At 44.7% G+C, this 26,035-nt stretch overlaps 1 protein-coding gene across 10 annotated transcripts; it reads left to right on the plus strand.

Annotated features, from left to right (window-relative positions):
- Positions 1-1,189: 1,189 nt before the first annotated feature.
- POMK (protein O-mannose kinase) lies at positions 1,190-24,986 on the plus strand. 10 transcript variants are annotated; one of them, XM_060653410.2, is made up of 7 exons: positions 1,215-1,294; positions 4,172-4,262; positions 5,155-5,306; positions 8,603-8,671; positions 9,236-9,333; positions 10,754-11,056; positions 23,495-24,986. In XM_060653410.2, the coding sequence occupies exons 6-7, from the start codon at positions 10,775-10,777 to the stop codon at positions 24,263-24,265; spliced, it is 1,053 nt and encodes a 350-aa protein (XP_060509393.2). In that variant the 5' UTR covers positions 1,215-1,294; positions 4,172-4,262; positions 5,155-5,306; positions 8,603-8,671; positions 9,236-9,333; positions 10,754-10,774; the 3' UTR covers positions 24,266-24,986. The 10 variants fall into 10 exon arrangements, with proteins under 10 accessions (XP_060509384.2, XP_060509393.2, XP_060509389.2 ...); XM_060653405.2 differs by lacking the exon at positions 1,215-1,294 and adding an exon at positions 1,329-2,176; XM_060653401.2 differs by lacking the exons at positions 5,155-5,306; positions 8,603-8,671 and adding an exon at positions 2,081-2,176 and having other exon boundaries at positions 1,190-1,294.
- The last annotated feature ends 1,049 nt before the right edge of the window (positions 24,987-26,035 follow it).

Genomic DNA, 26,035 nt, shown 5'->3' on the forward strand with positions numbered 1-26,035 from the left:
GAGCCAAAGTCAGATGTTTAACCAACTGAGCCACCCAGGCATCCCTACCATTTTAACTGTTTTTAAGTGGTATTATGTGCCTTCATCTTGTGCAACCACCACTACCATTCATCTCCTGAATTTTTTTACCTTCTCAAATCGAAACTCTGTACCCATTATACAGCATCATTTTTAACAGCTGCATAGATATAATCTCTTTCAGAAAGCCCTATTGTTAAATATTTAGGTTTGTTTCTACAGTAAACATTCCTTATCCACAACACTTCATACAGTACATCTTGCACATGTATTCAATTATTTCTGCACGATAAACTCCTAGAAATGGGATTTGCTAGAGCCCTTTATATATAGGAGGAATTGATATGGGTTATACAAATTTACACTAATATATGGCTGTGGGGAAACTTTTAGATTCTGTACATCAACAGTAGGTATTACCATTCTCTTTCCTATTTGCCAATCTGAAAGCAAGTTGCTTCTAGTTATTTTACTTTTCGTTGTTCGGATTCCCAGTACAGGTTCAGTTTTTAACCCGCATCAAATTACACTCTTGATTCTGAACTTGGAAAATATGTCCGTGTAGAAGTAAATAGCACTTCCAGTTTAACCCACAAAAAGTTATATAGTCTAACTTCCAATGTTGAAACTTTTCCATCAGGTACAGATGCCAGTGCGATGCATTGAGACCTTCCAGCTTCCCTCCCCCTTTCCAGACAGTACTGTACAACTCCTTTGGCGTTTGTCAAAGTTCTTGCCTGCCACCCTTTGAATGCGTGAAACTCAGCTTTCCTGCGCAGGCTAAGCCCCTGAGTTTCCCCTCCACCAGTGGTTCTCAACCTTCAGAGTCTTCAGCATCACCCAGAAGCACAGATTGCTGGACCCCACCCGCCGCCAGGTCTGGGATGGAGCCAAGAATTTGCACTTTTAAAAATTTCCCTGGAGACGTGAAGCATCTGCTTCTGGTCTGAGGACCACCCTTCGGGACCACCGCTTTGCAATGATCAGGAGCTTTTTGAAGGGTTTAGATCTTATAGCTTCACTCCACTGTACGCAACTCCAGGCTGGGCGTCCAGACTAAAGCAATAATAGGTCAACACATCATTGTCCTCAAGGACTCAGAGAGAGGCCAAGGAGAGGAGACCGGTGGGCGCACCGGGGCTGGAATCCTGTCTGCGAGGGCCTCCAGGTGCGCGGCGGGAGGCGGACGCCAGGGGGCAGCCTCGCGCTCTCTCTGCCCCCTCTGGTTTCCGGCCGCGCCGGCGCAGGAGGCCGCGTGCCGGAGTGGGGGCCGCAGGTAGGCGCAGCAAGCGGGAGGTGGGGAGACGGAGAGGCGGGCGGGAGAGCGCGGGGAAGCCACAGACCCGGGTGCGGCGTCCCGCTCGGACCCTAGAGAGACATGGGGCTGCGGGGCGGGCAGGCGCGGAGGGCAGAAGAGCTTCCTGCGGGGCCTGCCCTTGGCCGGCGGCGGCCGCGGCCCCAGCAGCGAGCGACTACCCTGCGGCCGAAAGTGGCACCTTTACGTGACGGACGCCTCCGCCCGGGTCGGGCTTGGGCTCCAGCTTGCGGGCTCCTGTGCTGCCTGGGGTCTTTCGTGCCGCCACTCCCTGGGGGCGGGGCTCCGTGTTAAGGGTATAGTCCAGTGCCGCCCGGTTTTTAAAGGCCGGCCCAGCCCTTTTGTTAGTATTGTCTTCTCCATCCTTTACCTTGGCTGTAGCACCTTTAGGTTAAGAAAGCATCCGGAACATTTAAAATAATTATTTTAATGTGCCTCGTGTTCTACCGGCAAACTGAGATTCTAGTCTCAATTTTTTTGGGTAACGCCAATTCGTTTTTCCTCTGGTTGAATTAAGTATTCAATCAATTGGTAAAAATTAATTTTGTTCCATTGCCTTCTTTTAAATAAGCTGTGATTGTAGAGCAGTGGTTTCCAGTTTTTTGTTACCAGCTTTTTCCTATCAATGTCAGAAATCCTTTGTGTCTAAACATTGACTGAATTTCTCTTACCCAGCCGGCCCCACAATCTTTGTTCCCTAACTTGCAAAACCAGCAGCAACTTTCAGTGTCATTTTGCTTATTTCAGGACAAAATTCCTTCAGCCATACAGCCTATCCACAGCCCTTGGCAGCCTACTCCAGAAATACTCCTTTCAAAGAAAAAAGGCCCATCAGGTGTTGGGGTGGGCTAAAGCTTTCTTTAAGAAATGGGCAGTCTTGGGGCACCTGGGTGACTCAGTCTGTTAAGTCAGTCTCTTGATTTTGGCTGGGGTCATGCTCTCTCCGTTCGCGGGTTTGGGCCCCGCATTGGGCTCTGCACGGACAGCAGGAGCCTGCTTAGGATTCTCTCTCTCCCTTTCTCTGCCCCTCCCCCCATCTCTCTCTCTCTCTCTCTCTCTCTCCAAAAAAAAAAAAAAAGTTTAAAAAAATACTAGAATATTAAAAAAAAAAAAAAGGAGGGAGATGGATAGGCAGCTTCACAGCATCCACCCTCAACCCCTGCAGTGACCATGCTATGTTCAATTCCTGAACCTTCAACACCTGAAGGTTGAAGGATTTAGGGGAAGAATGTGAGGCTGGAAAACTTGGCTCCTCCATGTACAGTTTAGTGACCTTGGCTAAGTCACTTCTCCTCTGACTCAGTTCTCTTATCTGTTAAATGGGAATAGTAACAATTATATATGCCTCACAGAATTAGTGTGAGGTTGACATTGTGTAAAAGTTGAGTTTTTGGATGAGTCTTTTTTTGAGCATTCGGAAGTGGATGTGAGGACTTAGGGATAATTGAAAGACTATTGAAGCATATAACTAACTGCAGGGCCCATAAGAAATGCATTAAATGGTAACTGGGTAATGGTGATCTAAGGTAGATTAGAAAATATGAATTTCTACAGAATTTGTACCTGATGTTGGCACCCTTTGTATGGAAGTGAAGAAAGTGGTATGCCTCCAAAAGAAAAAATATGGTATAAGCTTCAGGCCCTATACAACTGAATCTACTACCAGTGGTGAGGTGGAATCAGTGGAAGGTTGTCGGCAAGGGGGTTTGCGAATTAAAAAGATGGTGAGTTCAAATTGGAGTTGGTGCTGGATGAGAGCATCAGAGGACAGGCACAAGAAGAGATGAAGAGCAGATTTGGTGGGACTGAGAAAGCAAAGAGGAGTCAGTGTGTGAGGCTGTGAAGACAAGGAATCCTGGGTGATCAGGTAGTCAGTGCATTTTTACTGAGTTCTTGGCTATTTTCCAACTGCTGAGGATACAGGGGTGTGCAAAGCAGGCAGATAGTCCTCCGGGAGCTCACAGTTGAGGAAAAAGGAACCCACGTACTGGAGCCTGGACTTCTCAAGAGGGGCGCCTTCAAGGGTGGAGGAAAGCTCAGGGCCTGGAATGTGGGGTGCAAGGAGGGGTCTGGAAAGGCAGACAGGCTGGATCTCAGGGGACCTTATAGGAGTTTGGACTTTATCATGAGGACAGAGGAGGACTGTTAGATGGTTTTAAGCAAGGGGTGATCAGATTTGTGCTTTAGAAAGACCGCCCTGTGTATACCAGCAAGAAACTTCCGCACATGCAGGAGTGTGTACAACACTTGCTTTGCTAGTTGTGGAGTTCAATGTGCCAAACTCGAGCTTCATGTGTCTGTGTGGATAAACCTCATAAACTTAATATTGAGCTTTTAAAAGAGCAAGTTGCAAAGGGTATATACAGTACAATACTACTTGTATGAAGCTCGTGAAAACATCCATATATTATGTTATTGTTTATAGGCACACTGGTGGTGAAAATAAAAAGCATGTGTGGGAATTATATATGTCAGTGGTTCTTGGACTCGAGCATGCCTCTGAATCACCTGGAAGACTTGTTAAAACACAGATTTCTGGGCTTCACTTCAGTTTCTGATGCAATCGGTCTGGAGTGAGGACTCAAGGACTCACATTTCTAGGTGATGCTGCTGCAGGTCCTGGGACCAGAGTTTGAGAACTCTGATGTACATCAACTTGTGGATGGTGATTACTTCTTGGGAGGGAGAAGAATAGGACTGGGAGGGGTCCAAAGAGGCCTCAACTGTATTTCTTTTTAAAAGATCTTCAAAAAAAAATATGATGCACTGTTACTTGACAAAGCTTGATGGGTGTTCATGATATTATTTTTTAGATTTTTGATGCTTTAAACATTTCAGGAAAGAAAAAATCCTGTTTGCTGTTTGGAAAATGGACTGGAAAAGAGAAAGAAGTGGGAGTCCATGTAGAAAACTGTTGGCAGAAGCCCAGGTAAGAGATACTAGAGGCTTAGACCAGGGTGGCGGTAATAAGAAGGGATTTGAGAGAGGTTTGGGTGATAGAACTGACTGTACGTGGTGACTGGTTGATTTAGAGGTCAGGGAAAGAGGGGACCAAGTCACTTGCTTTGTGACTGGAGCAAGTAGGTGGATTATGTGTCTGGCACTGTAAGGGAATCCTGGAGGAGGGGCATGCTGGTGACAAGAAAGAGATAGCTCAGTTATGGACATCCCCGGCCTTGAGGAGCCAGCTGAGTGAAGTGTAGGAGAAAGACCTAGGCCACAGTGGAGACTTGGCAACCAACGGCATCACCATGTCTGTGAATGAGATTACGTGGAGGGAATGTGTAGGATGGAAAGATGGTCTGTGACAGACCCAGAGGAATAGTGTCAGCTAGGGTAGGGCCCAGCCAGCTTCTGCTTGCCACTTGTATTTGTATGACCTGCAAGCTAAGAATGCTTTTTACCTAAAAATGTTGGGGGGAAAGGTCAAAAGAGGAATAATCTTTTGTGACACAACTATATGAAAACTACATGAAATTCAAACTTCATTGTCCATAAATGAAGTTTTATTCAAACACAGCCACACTCATTTGTTTATGTACTGTTGCAGGCTGCTTTCACACCCTGGTGACAGAGTTGAATGGCATGATACAGAGCTTGTGGCCTCTTATCACTTTACACTGCTGCTTGGTGGGTCATAAGTCATGTGATGCCGTTGTCACTGGATTTCAACTTTTGGCTCCTAAACCTAAATATTTACTGTGTGGCCTTTTATAGAAAAAAGTGCTGATTCTTGACCTAAGGTCTAAGTTAAGACACACTTGGTCATTTTTTGAATATTGTAAAAGAGAGATGGCAGCTGTTTTATCCATTTCTTTAAGAGCACCTTGTGAGAATCAGGTACTGGTGGAAGAAGCTCAAGAGACTGTGAGGCCTGAGTGGTCAAAGTCGTCATAGTTCCAGTTGAAATCCATGAAGACAGGCGGGAATGGGCCAGGGAGAAAGATGCGGGCCTGGAGTCTTTAAGAGAAAGGTAAGCGAACATCCATTAGAACACTGATGGGTGTAGCTGGAAAGACTGAGGGCAGGTTGAGCAGGTGGCATTGTTTCAAGAAAAGAAAGAGATTTGAGGCTGGAGCAATTCAGTAGAGCCGGTGTTTACTGGACACCTCTTAGTGACAACCAGGACATGCAAAGCAGCATTTTTTAAAATTATTATTAATTAGAAAGAACTACACTGGGTGGTAGAAGAGTCCCCTACTTCTAAGATTTTTTGCTTAGAGGAAGCAGTGTTGCTGTGCTGACCCTTGACATGCAGCCTCACTGGGCTGGGTCACTGGAAGAATAAAGTTGTCATTTACTGAGATTCTGACCGCTGGAAACAACGGATTTGTGGGGAAAGAGCAGACATTGAGTTTGGGAAGTATTTCTGTTATCTTTTTTTTTTTTAATAAATTATTATTTTTTTAATGTTTATTTTTGAGAGAGTGCAAGCAGGGGAGGGGCAGAGAGAGAGGGAGACAGAGGATCTGAAACTGATGTGGGGCTCAATATCATGAACGGAGAGATCATGACCTGAGCTGCAGTCAGACCCTTAACCGACTGAGCTACCCAGGCGCCCCGTTTTGTTATCTTTTTAAGTTGAAATATAATTCATATGCCAGGGGCGCCTGGGTGGCTCAGTTGGTTAAGCGTCCGACCTCAGCTCAGGTCACGATCTCACAGACCGTGATTTCGAGCCCCGCGTCGGGCTCTGGGCTGATGGCTCAGAGTCTGGAGCCTGCTTCCGGTTCTGTGTCTCCCTCTCTGTCTGCCCCTCCCCTGTTCATGCTCTGTCTCTCTCTGTCTCAAAAATAAACGTAAAAAAGGGGCGCCTGGGTGGCGCAGTCGGTTAAGCGTCCGACTTCAGCCAGGTCACGATCTCACGGTCCGTGAGTTCGAGCCCCGCGTCAGGCTCTGGGCTGATGGCTCAGAGCCTGGAGCATGTTTCCGATTCTGTGTCTCCCTCTCTCTCTGTCCCTCCCCCGTTCATGCTCTGTCTCTCTCTGTCCCAAAAATAAATAAACGTTGAAAAAAATTAAAAAAAAAATAATAAAATAAAAAATAAACGTAAAAAAAAATAAAAAAAATAAAAAAAAAAAGAAAAATATAATTCATATGCCATAAGTTGTTTTTAATTAATTAATTTATTTTTATTTTTAAATCTTTATTTTTGGAAGAGAGAGCATGAGTGTGGGGAGGGGCAGAGAGAGAGGGAGACGCAGAATCTGAAGCCAACTCCAGGCTCTGAGCCATCAGCACAGAGCCTGACGTGGGGCTCGAACCTATGGACTTGTGAGATCATGACCTGAGCCAAAGTTGGACGTTTAATCAACTGAACCACCCAACCGCCCCTAAAGTTTGCTTTTTAAAGTGTATGGTTCAGTGATTTTTAGTATATTCACAAGGTTTTGCGACCATCACCACTAATTCCACAACATTTTCATCCACAAAAGTAATCCAGTGCCCATTAGCAGCCATTCCCCTTCCCCTTTAACTCAGCCCCTAGCAGTCACTAATCCACTTTCTGTATATGGATGTGCCTGTTCTAGATATTTCATATCAGTAGAATCCTATGATATGTGATCTTTTGTGTCTGCATGTTTCATTTAGGATAAAGTTTTCCAGTTTTATCCATGTTGCAGCATGTATTAGTGCTTGATTTCTTTTTGTGGGTGAATCCTATTCCATGTTTGGATATATCAGATTTTTTATTTGTCCATTTATCATGAGGGACTTTGGGTTATTTCCACTGTTTGGCTGTTATGAATAATGCTGCCGTGAACATTCACCTACAAGTGTTGGTATAAACGTATGTTTTCAGTTCTTTTGGGCATATACCGAGCAGCAGATTTGCATGGGGAACTCTGTGTTTAACCTTTCGAGGAACTTCCAGACTATTTTCCACAGTGGCTGCATCATTTTATATTGCCACCATCACTGTAGGAGGGCTCCTATTTTCTCACAGCCTCCTCTGCACTTGTTCTTGTCTCTTTGATGACAGCCATTCTAGTGGATATGAGGTGGGTCTCATTGTGGTTTTGACTTGCATTTTCCTGAGGACTGTTACAGTTGAGCATCCTTTTGTGTGCCTATTTGCCATCTGATATCTCCTTTGGATAAATGTCTGTTCAAGTCCTTTGCCCATTTCTAAATTGAGTCATTTATCTTTTTATTGTTGAGAAGAAATATTATTTTTGAATTGTCTGTCAGATGTTTAAGTGATGTCAAGGAGCCAAGGGTGGTGTTCTGAGGAGGCTGGGACTAGGGCTTTACAACTGGGAGCTGTCAGCAGGTGGGGACAGAGAGCCAGAGTCTGGATGAGGTCACAGAGCTTGAGGGAGAGGTCTGTCTGAGCCCTGAGCACTACAGCAGCTTAGAGTCAGAGGCAAAAGGAGCCCCCAGAGTGCACCTTCCTGGGAACCAAATAATAAAGGCATTTCAAGAAGGAGAGAGTGATCAGCCATTCCAGATGCCACTGAGCAGTCAAGAGAAAGAAGAGAAAGGGCTGAGGCCATAGAAATGAACTTGTCAGGTGTATTGACCCATTTCAGTGGATGTGACTGTGGAGCAGTGGAACATGGCATCTCAATCACAGGAAAAGAGAGTTATTTTTATAGAATTTTGGGGGTGAGGCGCCTGGGTGGCTCAGTCAGTTAAGCGTCTGACTTCGGCTCGGGTCATGATCTCGCAGTTTGTGAGTTCGAGCCCGCGTCAGGCTCTGTGCTGACAGCTCGGAGCCTGGAGCCTGCATCGGATTCTGCGTCTCCGTCTCTCTCTGTCCCTCCCCCAATTGTGCTCTGTCTCTATCAAAAATAAATTTTAAAAAATGTAAAAAAAAAAAATTTAGAATGTGGGGGGTGGGTGGAGTTTAGGCAAAATTTAAAGGAAATAATGTTTTGATGGACTCAAAGTTAAGCAGGGCTGCCTGTAAAGATGTCAAGATCTGGTCCGGACTGCAAAGTGGACCCCAGAGTCTGGTTCCTGGGAGACCACAGGGTTCACACAGATGTTGAATGCCTTCTCCAGAAACTGCTCATGTGCAGTTCTGCACCCAGTTGGAAGCAGAGGTGGCTTCTCTGTATCAGAGAGACTTAGCTTCTCCAGGCAAGAGTGGGACATTTCCCTGTTCTTGGTAGGACTTTGGCAAAATTTTTGATAGTGTGGACTTTAGAGAGCAGAGTTTCTCAGTGAGTAAGAAAGCAGTCTTCATTCAAAGAAGGGAGTTGTTGATACTTTATACCTGTAGTGTGTCCTTAGGAGAAATGCTGCTTTCTATGAATTTTGTAGTTGGCTTGATCCATGTCTGGTGTCCCAGCTCTATGAATGGCAAGTGGATTTTACTTTCTCCAGGAGAAGGTATGAAAGAGCTGTCCCCTCTCAAGCTTCTGTTCTCAGTGTGAATCCTCAGAGAGGTCTTCTGGCCCGGCATCATCCAGGGAATTTCTTCTGTTATTCTCTGTCCTTGAAAGCTTATCACAATATCTGAGAAGCTTTTTTGTTTACTTGTTTATTGTCTGCCTTCTCCACTGGCTTCCCCCTAAGGTCCAAGAAGATAAGAACCACATCTGTTTTATTTACTCACAGATCCCCAGTGCCTAGAGTTGAGCTTATGGAAACGGCTTAATACATGTTGAGTGAATGAGAGGGCTGGAATTTAGTGATGGAGTAAAGGGAGTGGATTATTGGAACCAGATGCAGGACTCTGAGCTCACACCAGCTGGCAGGGCTTCACGATGGAAGCCAGGCTGTCGCAGGATTTCCCACGGCTCCCACTCCATCCTGGAGTTCAAGGGCCTGAGGGATACCCGGACCCTAGGAGGGCCCCTGGAGAAGGTGGATGATTTGAATTATTGCCATTTGTTTATGTGCAGAGTTGCAGTTTTTATTCAGCAAACCTCCTTTTTTGGTACTTTGTGACAGAGTATTTTCAAACCAGTGCCTGGGGCCAACCAGAATGCTGAGTGACCCAGGTGTCTGGGTGGAGACCTGAGCTGGGAGAAGGAAGACGCTCGTGGAAGGTAACTGTTCATGTCACAGTCATTTCAGACACAGGAAGCACAGAGTCAATTCTGTCACTAGTGTTCCCCATGCATCCCAGTACTGATTTTTTTTTAAAGTTTATTTATTTTTGAGAGAGAGACAGACAGACAGAACATGAGCTGGGGAGGGGCAGAGAGGGAGGGAGACACAGAATCCGAAGCAGGCTCCAGGCTCTGAGCTCTCAACACAGAGCCTGACATGGGGCCCGAACTCACAAACCATGAGATCATGACCTGAGCTGAAGTTGGACGCTCTACCAACTGAGCCACCCAGGTACCCCTTTCCCAGTACTGATATTAAGCGAGCACACTGTTATGGCCATCTCCTGTGTCAGAGTACTGACATGCTTCCGCTCTGATTCTGAAACAGCTTCTGCCTCAAGCATTCTTGAGTGTCAAGCATCTGATGTCCAGGGTCCTTCCATCTCTCTCCCTTGCCAACCCCTCTGCCATCCAACAACTAGGCAGTAATGCTCCACTGCGGGCCTCACACCGGCTCTGATGCTAGAGCTGAATTGGTGAGTGTCCAGCCTTCCTGGCAGTTACTTCGTGCAAGGATCACCACCATCATTCCAGCTCGTGTGCTCATCAGCTCTTACCCCGCAGCACTGCCAGAGCCTTTTACCTGGTCTCCCAGCCTCCATCTGTTCCACCCCAAACACATCTTTCACACCTAGCCTTGCTTGTTAAAGACGCTAGGGAGCGGGACACCTGGGTGGCTCACTCATTTAAGCATCCGACTCTTGGTTTTGGCTCAGGTCATGATCTTATGGTTTGTGAGTTTGAGCCCCGTGTCTGGCTCTGCACTGACAGCGTGGAACCTGCTTGGGATTCTCTCTCTTTCCGCCCCTCCCTCGCTCTCTCTCACAAATAAATAAACTTTAATTTAAAAAAAATCCTTAAAAAAAATTTAAGGAGCTTTCTAGCACCTTCCAGGGAATATCCCAGCTCCTTAGCTGGGTTCAGGAGACCCTCAGCATCCAGCCCCTACCCCTACCCCTACCCTACCCCATCTCCTCTCTGGCTCCTCTCCTTTGTCCATCTTCTGCCCTGGCCCCGCTAGACTAACAAAAGCAGTTTTCTTTCATTTTACCAATTATTCATTAAATATCTATTTAGTGCAAATTGCCGTGGGAGAAACAAAGACACCTTCCTTTTAGTTGAATCTAGAGTGGATGAACCCAGACATTAGTTTGTAATAAAAAGACAGTGATCTTGAAAACAGCTGACATTGAGCATTCTGTACCTTCTTTAATCCTCACAAAGATGATAAAGCATGCAAGATCCTTGGGCATAAGAGGCATGAGAAGCTGTGTTGTCCTTAACCCCTTGTCACCCAAACACCTTAATGGACGTAAAAATTGACTGGTATTATTTCTTGTTTCATTTTATAATTCAGGAAATTACAGGGGATAACAGTATGGAAAAGAAAGCCCAGGACAGCAGAAAAGGTGCCCCCCACAGAGCAGTGCCCCCAGCTGTGGGGCTGCTCTTCTCCATGGCCCTCATGAACACGCTCCTCTACTTCTGCCTTGATTGGTTTTTCATCTCCCGTCCACGCTCTGCTCCCAGCTCTGCTCACTGTCCCCACGGACACTTCAGAATGGGACAGATGAAAAACTGTTCACCGTGGCTGTCCTGCGAGGAGCTGAGGACCGAAGTGAGGCAGTTGAAGCGTGTTGGAGAAGGAGCTGTGAAGAGAGTGAGTTCTGGGTTACAGCTGAGTGTTATTGGGGTGGTGTTTCGGGATAGCAGCTTGGCACGATGTGTTAAGAGCCATCAAAATACCTTTGGCCCAGTGATCTTGCATCTGGGACTTTATCCAAATAATCCATTGGAAGGAAAAAAGCTAAATGCATAAAGGAGATTTTGCTTTGTTATTTATAGCAATAGAAAACCAGAAATAATAAATGTAAGGGACTAGTTAATTATGGTCCATCTACTTGATAGAATGTTCTGCAGCCATTAAGTGTAGTTAGGAATCTCGTGTGAAAAAAACATATGATGAGAAGTAAAAAAATGCAACATGCAAAATTGCACAATACATGATTTTCAACTGCAAAATTAATGTATTTATGTAGAAAATATAGAAATTACAGAAATTGTGCTATAGTGAAGGATTATGAGCAATTTTTTTCATTCTACTTTTCAAACTCTCATGGTATTGATGTTTTAAAATTTTTTTGTTTATTTTTTTTAAGTTTATTTATTTTGAGAGAGAGAGCAAGAGAGCAGGGGCGGGGCAGAGAGAGAGGGAGAGAAAGATTCCCAAGTGGGCTCCATGCTCATTGTGGAGCCCCACACGGGGCTTGAACTCAAGAACCATGAGATCATGACTTGAGCTGAGATCAAGAGTCAGACACTTAACCAACTGAGCCAGCAAGGTACCCCTAAAGTTTTTTTATTAAAAAAAATTTTTTTTTGTTTGTTTTTAATGTTTATTTATTTTTGAGAGAAAGAGAAAGAGCACGTGCATGAGCGGGGAAGGGGCAGAGCGAGAAGGAGACACAGAATCCAAAGCAGGCTCCAGGCTCTGAGCTCTCAGCACAGAGCTCGACATGGGGCCTGAACTCACAAACTATGAGATCATGACCTGAGCTGAAGTCGGACACAGCCTGCCAGCTGATGTCTGGGGTACATAGGGTTTGGTGGGACTGGGGGGACCGTTGGAGCAGTTTGAATAGAGGGACAAGGTGGTGTGTGTGTGTGTGTGTGCGTGCATGCGTGTGCATGCACACTTTCACACGTGAGTACAGAAGAGACCGAGGTGTGGGCTAGGGTGGAAGATTGGCTAGGTCTTGCAGGGGAGAGATGTCACCGCTTGACAAGGGTGTTAGCAGTGAATGTAGTGAAAAATCTGTGGATTCTGGTCATGTTTGAAAAGTAGAGCCAGTAGGATTTCCCAGTAGATCAGTTGTGGAGTGTAAGAGAGGGGGACTTTGTGTGCTATCTCCCTTCTCATCCTGTGTTCTGCTCACACTGGCTCATTCCTGGTCTCCAAACAACCAGGCATGTTCTGTCTTGGGGCCTCTGCTGGTACCCACCTTTCTTACTGGGACACGTTTTCCTCAAATATCCATACAGCTCACTCTCAGATCATTCTGAACACCCAGAGTAACGAGCCTCTGGCCCTCTTCCCTTGCCCTGCTCTGTCTTCATAGCACATGACAAGGATCTTGGCTCAGGCAACAGGAAGAATAGGGTTACCATTACCTGAAAGGGGAGGGCCGGAAGAACAGAGTTTCTGTGTGCATGAGGTGAACATGTTAAGGCCCTCTAGATGCCCACGTGGAGACACAGATGGTTGGAAGAACAAGTCTCGCATTTGGGTCAGGGGCAGGGGTTGGGAATATAAATTTGGGATGGTGCTGAAAGGATGTGAAGAAACCACCAGGGAGGGATGTGTGTAGAGAAGAGGACTTACAGCCAGTTGATTTCTGTCTCCTTCAAAGAGGTGACTTTGAGGGGCTGGCTGCCCACTTGTTTCCATGTTACTGCTCAGACCATTTTTTGTATCTTTTTCAGAATTCCTCTTGGCCTTGAAGGATATATTTCTGGGTAGGTAGCTTTGATGGTGGCAAATCGTTTGAGGATGGATTGGAGTTTAGGGAACCTCTACAAATCATGCCCATCCAAGTATGGGGTTTAATAATAAGGACAGTAACTCTGATTAATGCAGTTTTGTTTATTAAAGTGAAGTATGATGGGGGCACCTGGGTGGCTCAGTCAGTTAAGCGTCCAACTCTTTATTTCGGCTTAGGTCATCATCTCAGTTTGTGGGTTTGAGCCCCGTGTGGGGCTCTGTGCTGACAGCGCAGAGCCTGCTTGGGATTCTCTCTCTCCCTTTCTCTCTGCCCCTCCCCAGCTTGTGTTCTCTCTCTCTCTCAAAGTAAATAAACATTAAAAAAAAAAAATGAGGTATGACTGAAAGGCAATTACATTGTTTTTGTGTGTCTTTGGCTGAAATTTGCCCTCAGGGCAAAAGTATTTTGTGCGCTGGATGTTAGCTCCATCAGTGAAGAGTCTTGTCTGTCTTGTGCCCTTCAACCCCAGGGTCTTTACAAGTTCCAGCACAGGTCAGCCTTTCACTGCCACCACAGGGGCACTGAATTGAACGACTCCTTGCACTAATGTGTTTCCCATTGCTGCTACCAGCTCCTCTCCATGTGGGCTCCCCTCCTCACTGACACCCCAAGCTGGGAGGCGTAAGCTTCTCAATAGGAATTTCTGTAACCAGAGTTCTTGCATCGTGCTCGTTGACCTCCTCCTCCTCTCCTAGCACCCTTGCTTCAGTAATTCTTCAGTATCATCAGGACCTCCAGGGTGTTGATCCCATGACAGTTTCACTTTCTGTCTTCACTCCCCTATGTCACCCAGCAGCAGAGCCTCTGTGGCTGTTACCCTCAGTGTCACTCTCATGCAGACTCATGCAACAGCCCATCCACCTCTCTCTCCGTTGTGCCCGGTGGGAGAGTCCCAAACCCGGTGACCCCAGCTGTGCACCTGCATCTGAGCAGTTGCCCTGGACAAAGTCGCACAGCCTTGGGATTTAATGCATGACCACAAACCTCAGCCGTGCAGTCAGCACAGCCCAGCAGCCCTACTCTGTTCCCTCGGCAACTTTTCCTTCCCCTACCTCAACTAATGATCTTGCTGCATGAGTTATGAAAACAGAATCTTCCCAAAGGGAATTCCTTCATCCTCTGCCACCAGACCTGTAAGCCCTCCAGCTCAGGTGTTGTGACTTCTCGTGACTTCTCATGACGTTCTTCACTGGAGCTCTCCACTCTTTCCTGCTCCCTCAGTCTTCTCCACTCTGAGGGTCATCCTGGCTGGCCTACAGACACGCACGCTTTGGCAATGGAAATCGCTTTCCCAGATTCCCTGTTCCTCGGAAGCGCTGTGCATGCTCTCCTTCCTCTGTAGCGAAAGTGCTAGAGCTCTGGGCCCACTTCTCTTCTTGTCCTCTGCCAGGATGGCTTCCAAACACCCCTTCTCCAGGGAACTGCCCTTATCCCGACACCTGCAAACCCCAGGTTGGACATTTCTCTGTCTTCTCTTGCTTTATTTTTTCTGCAGCCTTTGATCCAGTTGACTCCTCTGTCCTTGCAACCCTGGCTGTCTGTGCTACCACCTCTTCATGGTTTTCCTGCTCTCTCACTGGCCATTCCTAATGACTTCCCTTTGCTGGTTTCTGTTCCCTGTCTTGCCCCCTGGTTCTCAATCAGAAGCGATTTTGTTCCTCCAGGGGACATTAGGCAACAGGTAGAGACACGTTTGTGGTTGTCACATCCTGGGAGAAAGGGGGAGTGGTGCTCCTGGCATCCAGCGGGTAGAGGCCAGGGAGGCTGCTAAACTTTCCACAATGCACAGCCTCACCCTAACAAATAATTAATTACCTGGCCCAACTGTCTGTAGTGCTGAGGTTAACAAACATCTTTCCTCTTAGTTGCTTCCTGGATCCTCTTCTTTTGCCTTCTTTAGATATACTCTTAAGTGATTGAATCTAGTGCCATTGCTTAAAGACATTTTGTGTTCTTGGGACTCCCAAATTTTTGTCTCTAGCCTGTAGCTCTCCCTAAGCCACATTTGTATATCCAACTACTTATTTATTTGATATCTCTGCTTGGTGGTCTGTTGAGCATCTAAGTGTCCTGAGGATGGAACTCTTGATAATTTCCCCTCTGAGTCCCGCTCTCCCAGCCTCCCCTATGTAGGTCAACACCACCACTTCCTTCCCACCTCCTTGCTGGAGCCCAAACCTGGAAGTCATCTTGGATCCTCTCCATCACTCCCCCTCAACTAAGCCAAGAGCAAGTTCCATCAGTTATATTTTCAAAACAGGCCCCAAACTTGTTTGATGATCTCCCTGGCCCCTGACCCATTCTAGCTGTCACCATTAGTTGTTGCCTTGGCCCGACCTGCTTTTGCCAGTCATGATGCCCCAAGCATACTTGTCTTCCTTTTTTTGAGAAAGAGAGTGATGCAAGTGAGTGAGGAGCAGAGAGAGAGAGAGAGAGAGGGAGAGAGAAGCAGGGCTCACCTGAAGTGGGGCTTGTGTTTTGCCCGAAGTGGTGCTGTTGTTCACCCCACGCAGGGCTCAAGCTCACCCAGAGTGGGGCTCCACTGTGTGCCTAACGACTGAGCCACCCAGGTGGCAGGCATAGTTGTCTTCTAAACACAGCTCAGATCATGCTACACTTGCAGGGCTTCCCTTTCCCCTTAGGGGGAAAAGCCGCACCTCTTACCACAACCTGCCACCTTCTTCCTCATCTGGACCCAGCTCACCTCCTAAACTCACCCCAGATGGGTCCCTCACCCTGCCTTACAGTCACCTTTGCCCTTTCTTTTGTCCCTTGATCAAACATGCCCTTTTTCATCTCAGGGCCTCTGCAGTGCCTTCCTCTATGTCAGACACAGTAAGCTCCCCCTCCATCATCCAGTTCTCAGCTTCTGGGTCACACAGGGGTCACTTCTCAAGAGGGGTTCCCAACACCCATCTTCAAACTCCCCCCCCCCCCCCCCCCCCCCCCCGCATTACTCATCTGGCTTCCATTTTGTTGTCTCGTAAACGTAAGCTCCCTGTGGGCATGAAGGTGTGTCCTCTGCCTCTAGCGCAGGGCTTGCTTTATAGAACACATTTTAGGAGCTAGAAGACAAAGGCTCTTTAGCTGATTCCTCATAAAATAAAACACTGGTTTTGCTTTGATGGTTTCCTCATTATACAGACATGCAGCCAACCCTGTCTTTCCCCAGACTGTGTTTTTGGTTTGTGTTTGGGATTGCCTGGAGCAGTGTGCAACTTTGCCCCTGAAAGGCAGATTGACTTGTTGCTTTTTCTTTTCTGCTTTTCTTTAATTATAAAAGCAGTACATTCAAATATTCAGAAGGAGGTGAAACATAAAGTAAATTTCCCTTCTACCTCTTGGATTCCCCATCTCTGATCTTATTCTCTGGAGATAACAGTGAGAGATTCATCTCTTTTAGATTTTTTTTTTTTTTTTTAGTAAATTTTATTTCATGTGTATTTTTTAAGTTTTTACTTTTTTATTAAATTTTTTAAAATTTTTATTTGAGAGAGAAAGAGAGAGCCCAGAAGCAGGGGAGAGAGGCAGAGGGAGGGAGAGACAGAGACAGAGAGAGATCTCAAGAGAGAGAATCGCAAACAGGCTCCACGCTCAGTGCAGAGCCCAACTTGGAGCTTGATCCTATGACCCTGGGATCATGATCTGAGCTGAAATCAAGAGTTGGACACAGGCCCCCCTTCAATTAAGTTTTTAATTTTAATTCTAGTACAGTTACCATACTATCCCTTTTAGATTTTTTTTTTTTTTAATTTACGAGAGAAAGAAAACATGAGTTGTGGAGAGGGGGCAGAGGGAGAGAGAGAGAGAGAGAGAAAGAGAGAGAGAGAGAGAGAGAGAGAGAGAGAGAGAGAATCTTAAGCAGGCTTCATGATGAACACAGAGCCTGACATGGGGCTCGATCCTACAACCTGAGGGCATGACCTGAGCCGAAATCAAGAGTCGGACACTCAACCAACTGAGCCACCCAGGCACCTCTTCCTTCTAGATTTTTATTTATTTGTTTGCTTATTTTTAAATAAATTTTAAGACATATTTTATTTTTGAGAGAGAGTGTGCAAGTGTGCTCTATGAAGGGCAGAGGGGGAGACAGAGAATCTCCAGCAGGCTCCATGCTGTTAGCACAGAGCCCTGGGCAGGGCTTGAACTCACGAACCATAAGATCATGACCTGAACTGAAATCAAGAATCGAGTGTTTAACCAACTGAGCCATCCAGTGCCTGCATTTTTGATTTTTAAACCCAAGATTACATTAAAAGAATGAGATACATACTCTGTCAGCCATCTCAAAGACAGAAATACCCACATCTTAAGGGCCTGCGCATTTTCTGAAACAGATTTGGTGCAACAGTACTCGTGAGAGAGAAGAAAGATTACAGTGGAACCAATTCTTCCAGAAGGCAGAAGGTCCTGCCATATTGCTGTGGATAACCAAAGCATGATTCAGGTCACACCCTGTTTTGAACAGGGGTGAACAGAAGGTGGTATAACCTCATGTATCATTCCATGTGCCCAGCCCATGATGTTGACTTTATGAGATCACAGATCACTGTTAGAGTCTTTACAGCTGCATGTTTTTCCTTTAAAATTAAAAATATAGTACAGGGATGCCTGGGTGACTCGGTTAAGTGTCCAATGCTTGATTTCAGCTCAGGTCATGATCTCATGGGTTCTGACAGCGTAGAGCCTGCTTGGGATTCTGTCTCTCTTTCTCTCTCTCTCTGCTCCTCCCTGACTCATTCTCTCTTTCAAAATAAATTTTAAAAATATAATACATTAAAAAGCCATAAAATTTGGGTTGGATCCTTTTAGAAGAAAGAATTTGATTCTCTTAAAATTACTCTGTAGTCCTCTAGTTTTCTGTAACATTTAGAAGGATGTTATGTGATCTATTTTTAATACTTCAGGCTGAAAAACAGATGTTACATGAATTGTATACTTAAAAGTATGAAATAACAGTGTCCACTTCTCAGTCCCTTTTGCAGGGTCCACCTCCTCATCCCCCTTAACCTTGGATCCTTCTTCCTCTATGTTCAGTCCCTGAATGACTTCATCGAGCCTCTTACATTTATCTGCACAAAGACCTCTGCCCTGAACTCTCTAGATTTTTCTATACAGCTGCCTACCCCACATCTATCTCCACTTGGATGTTAGAAAGGCTTCTCACATTGACTGTGCCCCAGACCATCCCCCCAGCCTGCTTTTCCTTTATTCTTCCCCAGTGTGGTGAATGACAACTCCGTTAGCCCAGTTGCTCAGGACACACACCTGGGAAGAAGCATCCTTCATGTGTTTCTTTCTCTCACATCCATGTTTAGTCCATCTGCAAGTTATTGTCTCTGCACTCAGAAGAGATCCAGAATTTGGCCAGTCCTCAGACTTCTCTGCCTGTCTCCCTCCCCCCATTCAAGCCACCATCATCTTGTACCTGGATTATTTCAGTAGGCTCTCAAGTGGGTTCTGTGCTTCCACACTTGTCCCTCTCTCAGCCTTTCACAACCAGAATACTGCCATTAAATTCTAAGTAGCATCTCTCCTCTGCTCAGAATTCTCCAATGGCTCTCTTTCTCATTCAAGTAAAAGCCAGAGTCCTTTCACCAACTTAAGGGTTTTATGAGGTCTGCACCCTTTTCCAACCTTATTCCTACTCCGTTCCCCTTTGCTTATTCCTCTCCAGCCACTCTGGCCTTGTTGATATGGCAGCCTGTGGGCATGCTGCCACCCCAGGGCTTTTGCCTTTGCTGTTCTTTCTGTCTGGCCCATGGTTACCCCAGATAGCACATGGCTCATGCCTCTACCTCCTTCAGGTTCTTGCTCAAATGTCACCCCAGTGAGAGCTTCTTTAACCCTATTTAAAATTGAAAACCCTTCCCTGCTTAATTTTTCTTCAGAGCACATTTTACCCTCCAGTATACTTTATACTTGTCCTGTTTATTTTCTTTATTGTCTGCCTCCTACATTAGAATGTGAATTTCATAGAGGCAGGGATTTATATCAGTTTTTTTATTAACACAAATATTTGTTAAATTTACGAAGACACAATAGTTATTTTTTTACTACAAAAGACTGCATAAAGTAAACTAATTATTTTCTAAAATTTATCCTTTAAATTTGTAATAAAGGATCACATGGATAATATATAAAGAGCTCCTAGAAATTAATAAGCACAAAACAACCCCATAGAAAATTGGATATAGGACAATGAACATACTTTCTGCAGAAGACCTACAGAAATGTCAACAATGATTAAAAAGTGCTCAGTCTCATTAGTAATCAGGGAGATATAAATTGGGACAGTAAAATGTTTTTCATTTTTCAGATTGGTACATGTTAGCAAGATTGATAATATCTAGTGTGATTAAGGCTGTAGAACCTAAGATTCACTCATACACGACGAGAGTGCCTGCTGGCACAGACTTTGGAGGGTCGTGTTGGCCATCCACATTCCTCATTCAGTCACCTGTCTACTTACCCAGCTTATAGAAATGCTTGAGACATGCACAGAGTTATGAATATAGGGCTATTTATTGTAGAATTGTTGTTAATAAGAAAAAAAGGGAAATAATTTAAATGCCCATCAAGTCTTTAAAATAGATCACATAAAACCATGTTAAAGATTATAGAGCTGCATGGAAGAAGGAACTAATTCATCTGACTACGTCCATTACAGATTTCATGAGTCTTTATTATATTACACTTTAGTTTTAAAGAAATGATCATTTGAAAAATCTCACTGAAAATATACTAGCATAGGTAGTGTACCAATACTATGAAATATTGTGCAGCTTTAAAAAGAATGACCTTTAGGGGAACCTGGGTGGCTCTGTCAGATAAGTGTCTGACTTTGGTTCAGGTCATGATCTCATGGTTTGTGAGTTTGAGCCCCATGTTGGGCTCTGTGCTAACAGCTCAGAGTCTGGAGCCTACTTCATCATCTGTGTCTCTCTCTTTTCTCTGTCCCTCCCCTTCTCATGCTCTGTCCCTCTCTCTCTCTCTCAGAAATAAACATTAAAAAAAAAAATGACCTTTAGAAAGAATATATATACAGGAAAGTGTAAGGTATTAGTTATGTGAAAAAAAAAAAACAAGTTGCAATATGACATGTATGTTATACTCTTATGTCACTGTAAACTCAAATGCTATTTATAAAGTATGCATTAACACGTATACACACATAAAGAAATGGCTGTGAGGTTACAGTTAACAAGTTAACTTTGGGTGAGTAAAAGTAGGGGAAGGAAATCTCCTTCTGTTTTTGAATTTTTACCAAGAAGAGTATTCTTGATTAATTTTATAATTTAAAAAAAAGGTAAAACTGCCCTCTCTAAATAAGAGAATTTTAGAAAGTGTAATAAAGCAACTCAATTAGCTATTGCTAAGAAATGATTTTTTTTATATAAAATTTTTTTAGTGTTTATTTATTTTTGAGAGAGAGAAACAGCACAAAGGGGGGAACAGGCAGAGAGAAAGAGAGGGAGACGCAGAATCTGAAGCAGGCTCCAGGCTCCAAGCTGTCAGCACAGAGCCTGACACAGGGCTCCAACCCATGAACTGCAAGATTATGACCTAGGCCGAAGTCGGCAGTCAACCGAGTGAGCCACCCAGGCGCCCTGCTAAGAAATGATTCTTAAACGATCCCTGACCTGTGGATATTTAACTTGGAAGGTTTCAGATATTTGTGAGTGATTCCAAAGACTTTCATTTATCTGAGGCACAAAAATTCAATGTAAACAAGGGTTTAGGAGGAAGTCATAAGGCCTGTGGTTGAACTTCTTCCAACATTTAGTTATTTACTTATTTAATGTTTATTTTTGAGAGAGAGCATGAGCAGGGTAGGGGCAGAGAGAGAGGGAGACACAGAATCCAAAGCAGGCTCCAGGCTCTGAACTGTCAGCACAGAGCCCATTGTGGGGCTCAAACTCATGAACTGTGAGATCATGACCTAAGCTGAAGTTGGACACTCAACTGACTGAGCCACCCAAGCACCCTACCATTTATTATTGAATAATGTATGAATAAATTGTAGCAGCTTCCCTAAAGTGATCACTGTTTTTATGTGAAAAATGAGCCTAGGATACCAAGGCGTCTGCTGGAGTTGGTGGTCACCATGAGGAGATAGGTCTAAGGAACTGAAGGCCCTCAACAAAAAATAAGATTTTTATATTGGAGTCAAGTGTTGAGTTCAGTGTTGATGCAGGTCTATGGAGAGAATGTGTTCCATGTCAAAAAATATATATACGAATAAAATATATATATGAATAAATATATGTATTCATGAAACTTTTAGTGAATTTAGCAGCCAGAGCAAAATGGCTTTTGAAAAATTCAAATATAGTTAACATACGGTGTTATACTAGTTTTCGGTATACAAGTAAAATGGCTTTTTAATAGAAATTATGATCCAGGGGCACCTGGGTGCCTCAGTCAGTTAAGTGTCCAGCTGTGGCTCAGGGCATGATCTTGTAGTTTGCAGGTTCCAGCCTGGCATCAGGCTCTCTGCTGTCAGCATAGAGCCCACTTCGGATCTTCTGTCCCCCTCTTTCTCTGCTTCTTCCCCACTCAACACTGTCTTTCTTTCCCAGAAATAAATGAACATTAAAAAAAAAAAAAAAAAAAAAAAACTATGGGGGCATCTGGGTAACTCAGTCGGTTAAGCGTCCAACTTCAGCTCAGGTCATGATCTCGTGGTCTGTGAGTTCGAGCCCTGTGTTGGGCTCTGTGCTGACAGCTTGGAGCCTGGAGCCTGCTTTGGATTCTGTGTCTCCCTCCCCCCTTCCCTTCTTCCACACACTCTCTGTTCTCTCTCTGTCTCTCAGAGATGAATAAATGTTAAAAATAATAATAAGAAGAAGAAATAATAAAAATTGTGATCCATAGTGAAATTTCTCAATTTTGAGTTTTTGAAAAGGTCTTGAAAGATTTCTTTTTATTTATTTATTTTTTAAGTTTTATTTATTTTGAGAGAGAGAGAATCCCAGGTAGGCTCTGTGCTGTCAGTGCAGAGCCCGATGCAGGCTTGAACTCTCAAACCGTGAGATCATTACCTGTGCTGATCAATAGTAGGGCGCTTAACTGACTGAGCCACCCAGGCGCCCTGAAAGATTTCTCTGTAAATACTAAGGGTCAACTGTCGGTACCTGGGTTTTTCCATTAATGAACCTCTCTTTTCAGATCCCAAAGAAATCTTCACAGGTCTCTAACTCACCTCCATTTGATATATTTTTGAGTTCTTTTTAAAAATGTTGTTAAATATGAAAGTCATGTATATTCATTCTAGAAAAGTTGGAAAATACTGTGACTCATAAAGGAAAAAAATCGCCCAGGATCTTAGCATGTGAAGAGAACTGAAACAGCCTATTTCCTTTGATTTCCATGTAATTTTGACTTGTTCTATGCAGTTAGAACAACATAAATGAAATTTTGTATCCTTTTTCATTTGTGACATTACTTTTATCTGTGAAAACTCTCTCAATATGTGCATTTTGCTGACCCCATCGTCTTCTTTTGAGTGGTCTACCATTACTGAACTACTCCCCATTTTTTGATGGACGGATAAGTTCCAGTTTATACTTTTATAAGTAGTGCCAGATTTTTATTCCTAGAGATTTGTTCTATCTCCGATTACTTCCTTAGATAGAGTTTAGATTTGATGTTAAAGGCACTTGATAAATCATGCTCCAGATTGGTTTCGAAAACCATAAGCTTTGTTTTAAAGAGTAAGTAGAAGCACAGAGAAACAGCCTGCTAGCAGCAGAAGCAGCCTGGGGCAGCCATCTCCCCACTTCTGAGCCCGTTTTCTCTTGTGCAGGCTTCTGCCTTCCCTTTGGGGATTTAAGCAGAAGATCAGAGGTTCTTAATGACAGTACTTCCCACAAGCCTTTCCTGGCTAATAAAATGGAGAACCGAGGCTTCCTGTGCGTTTGTTCCCCTGTTGGCCACACCAGGATGGGCAGCTCTAGTGTCTGCGGGTGTTTCAGCTTCTGTTGTTACAGTTGAAGTAACACAAAACCACACGCCATGTAAAATTGTTTTCCTTACCTAAAACTGTTTCTGTGGTTTGCTATACTACCTTGAAAAATGAACAAGTAATATTGTGATGCGTGAGGTGCTGGCCAGGTGGACTCCCCACTCACTTTTCCAGTCTTCTCCCCTGGTCCTCCCCATCCTCAGCCCTTTCTGCTGCAGGAATTTGGACCTGGTCATTTGCCACTCCGTGCCTTTATACAGCAGCCCCCTCTTCTGGGAGTGCACTTCCCATTCTCCACATCCACCCTGCAAGCCCCAGTCATCCTTCAGCCCAACTCCCGGGAACCTTCCAACACCCTCTCCAGATGGCGCTCAGCACCCTAAGCAGAGTCCCTCCTGGGCCCGCCCTAGGCCTTCTGCACTGGGTGCCTGTGTTTGCTCAGCAGTGAGTCTTTGTGACCAGGCTCAGAGCCACTCTAGGACTGGGTTTGTCTGCCTAGTTTCTACCTTCTCTGCACCTGTGGGGTTGGTTTCCTGCTCACTAACACAGGTGACGGTTTCAGGTTTGATTGTCTCTGGCTTGGTTTCAGGTCTTTCTGTCTGAGTGGAAGGAACGCAAAGTCGCGCTCTCACGGCTCACCAGTCTGGAGATGAAAGATGATTTCCTGCATGGGCTGCGGATGCTGAAAACCCTGCAGAGTAAACATGTTGTCACCTTGCTTGGATACTGTGAGGAGGACAACACTATTCTTACCGAATATCACCCCTTAGGTTCCTTGAGCAATCTGGAAGAAACGCTCAACCTTTCCAAGTACCACAGTGTGAACACGTGGCAGCACAGGCTGCAGCTGGCCATGAATTACGTGGCCATCATCCACTACCTGCACCACAGCCCCCTGGGCACCCTGGTCATGTGCGATTCCAGTGACCTGCCCAAGACCTTGTCCCAGTATCTGCTGACGAGCAACTTCAGCATTGTGGTAAACGACCTGGACGCCTTGCCCCTGGTGAACCACAGCTCAAGGACGTTTGTGAAGTGTGGCCACAGGGAGCTTCACGGGGACTTTGTGGCTCCAGAGCAGCTGTGGCCCTATGGAGAAGACACGCCTTTTGACGATGATCTCATGCCCTCATATGATGAGAAGATCGACATCTGGAAGATTCCAGATGTCTCTAGTTTCCTTTTGGGGCACGTTGAAGGAAGTGATATGGTCCGATTTCATTTGTTTGATATTCATAAGGCGTGTAAGAGCCAGACTCCTGCAGAAAGACCCACTGCTCGGGAAATTCTAGACACTTATGAGAAGGTTTTGAATCTGCTCAGAGAAACTGTGATGTCCCAGACAAGAGAAATGCTATGAAAACCATTCAGTCAGTGAAGAATGGGTTTCAAAGAACAAATGGAATCATTATAGCAATTCTTACTCTAATGGTGAGTTTTTTGCTGTTCAGTGTGTGGTTCTTCCTCTGTATCCACATCCACATGCATGTGTGAGCGTTGCTTATCCCTTGGTGGGACCTGGGAAGATGACTCACCTTCTCACACTGATCACTCCTACTGAACTTGAGAAGCAGTGGATCTAGCCATATCTGAAGGAGGTAACAAAAATGTCACCACATAGGGGCTTCACCTACCCTAATTACTGAATTTGTAAACTTGTAAGAAACATATAAAGAAAAGATCCATAAATGGCAGGATATGAAAGAAATGTACAGTGGTTTTCCAAAGAAGTTTTTTTCCTCATTTTTTTAGATAATAGTCAACATTACCAGGGTCATGGGAGTATTTGTGGCCTGTCAACATCACATGGTGTTGATGAGGCCATCTTTACTGTTTTAAATGATTGTTTAAGTGTTTACTTTAATGAATGTGAAGCTCTTGTGCCATCCTCTTTCCAAAAATCTAAAGGAGAACTATGATAGCTTGCTCTTTGAAATTTTGAATGGACAAGGAATATTTAGAACAGCAAGTATGAGGGAAATTGTATTTATGTTACTGCCTTGGATGGTGTTTGTGAAATTCCTATTTATCTTCCAGCTAGGTTTTCTGTGTCCAAAATAAATTATTGTGAACAGTTTACATCAACAGTGTCACTCATTACTGGAAAGTGTCAAATCCTTCCACTTGAGTTGCATGATGGAATCCTTTAGAAAGTTCTTTCTTCATCACTGTCATCTTCCTTTGTAGGGGATAATGGATTTGGTGTGTATTAATCATCACTAATAAGATGGTTAAAGCTGACATTGAGGGACAAAGATGCCCTGCAGCAGATGCTGCTTTCCCTTGAACTTGAACAGGTGTCAGGATCACTAGACTCACAGGAAGCTGTGTCTCACCCTAGAGTCTCTGACTCAGTAGGTCTGGGGCAGAGTCTGAGACTCTGCATTTCTAACTTGTTCCCAGATGATGCTGGTGCTGCTGGTCTTGGGACTACATTTTGAGAACCACTGCCCTTAATTGTTAGGGAGGGCACCACAGCAGTAGGATAGGGTAGTACAATCAGTATTATGTCCTGTTCTACCACCTGTGGGGCTCAGTGGGTCATGTGCTTGATCAGAGAATGTGCTTGCCTAGAAGATTTTAACTGTCACTTTTTGTTATGAAGACTGCCATAACCAACTAGAATGGCTGTGATCGAGAGGATGGACAGTAACAAGTGTCGACGAGGATGTGGAGAATTAGAACACCTGTACATTGCTGGTAGAAATGTAATGTGGTGCAGCTGCCTGCAGAACAGTCTGGCAGTTCCTATGACCCAGCAATTCCACTCAAGACAATTACCCAAGACAATTGAAAATATGTCTAGAAAAAATATTGTACATGAACATTCATAGCAATGCTCATAATAGACAAAAGATGGAAATAACCCAAATGTTCATCCACTGGTGAATGGATAAAGATGTTACCAGGACACCTGGGTGGCTCAGTCAATTAAGTGTCTGACTCTTGATTTCGGCTCAGGTCATGATTTCACTTTGTGAGTTTGGGACCTGCAGCGGGCTCTGTGCTGACAGCACGGAGGCTGCTTGGGATTCTCTCTCTCTCCCTCTCTGCCCCTCCTCTGGTCACTTTCTACCACTCTCTTTCAAAAATAAATAAAGCAACCTTAAAAAAGAAGACGATGATACCA

Source organism: Panthera onca, chromosome B1 (genome assembly GCF_046562875.1).
Source record: "Panthera onca isolate mPanOnc1 chromosome B1, mPanOnc1 haplotype 2, whole genome shotgun sequence".
Classification (NCBI taxonomy): Eukaryota; Metazoa; Chordata; class Mammalia; order Carnivora; family Felidae; genus Panthera; species Panthera onca.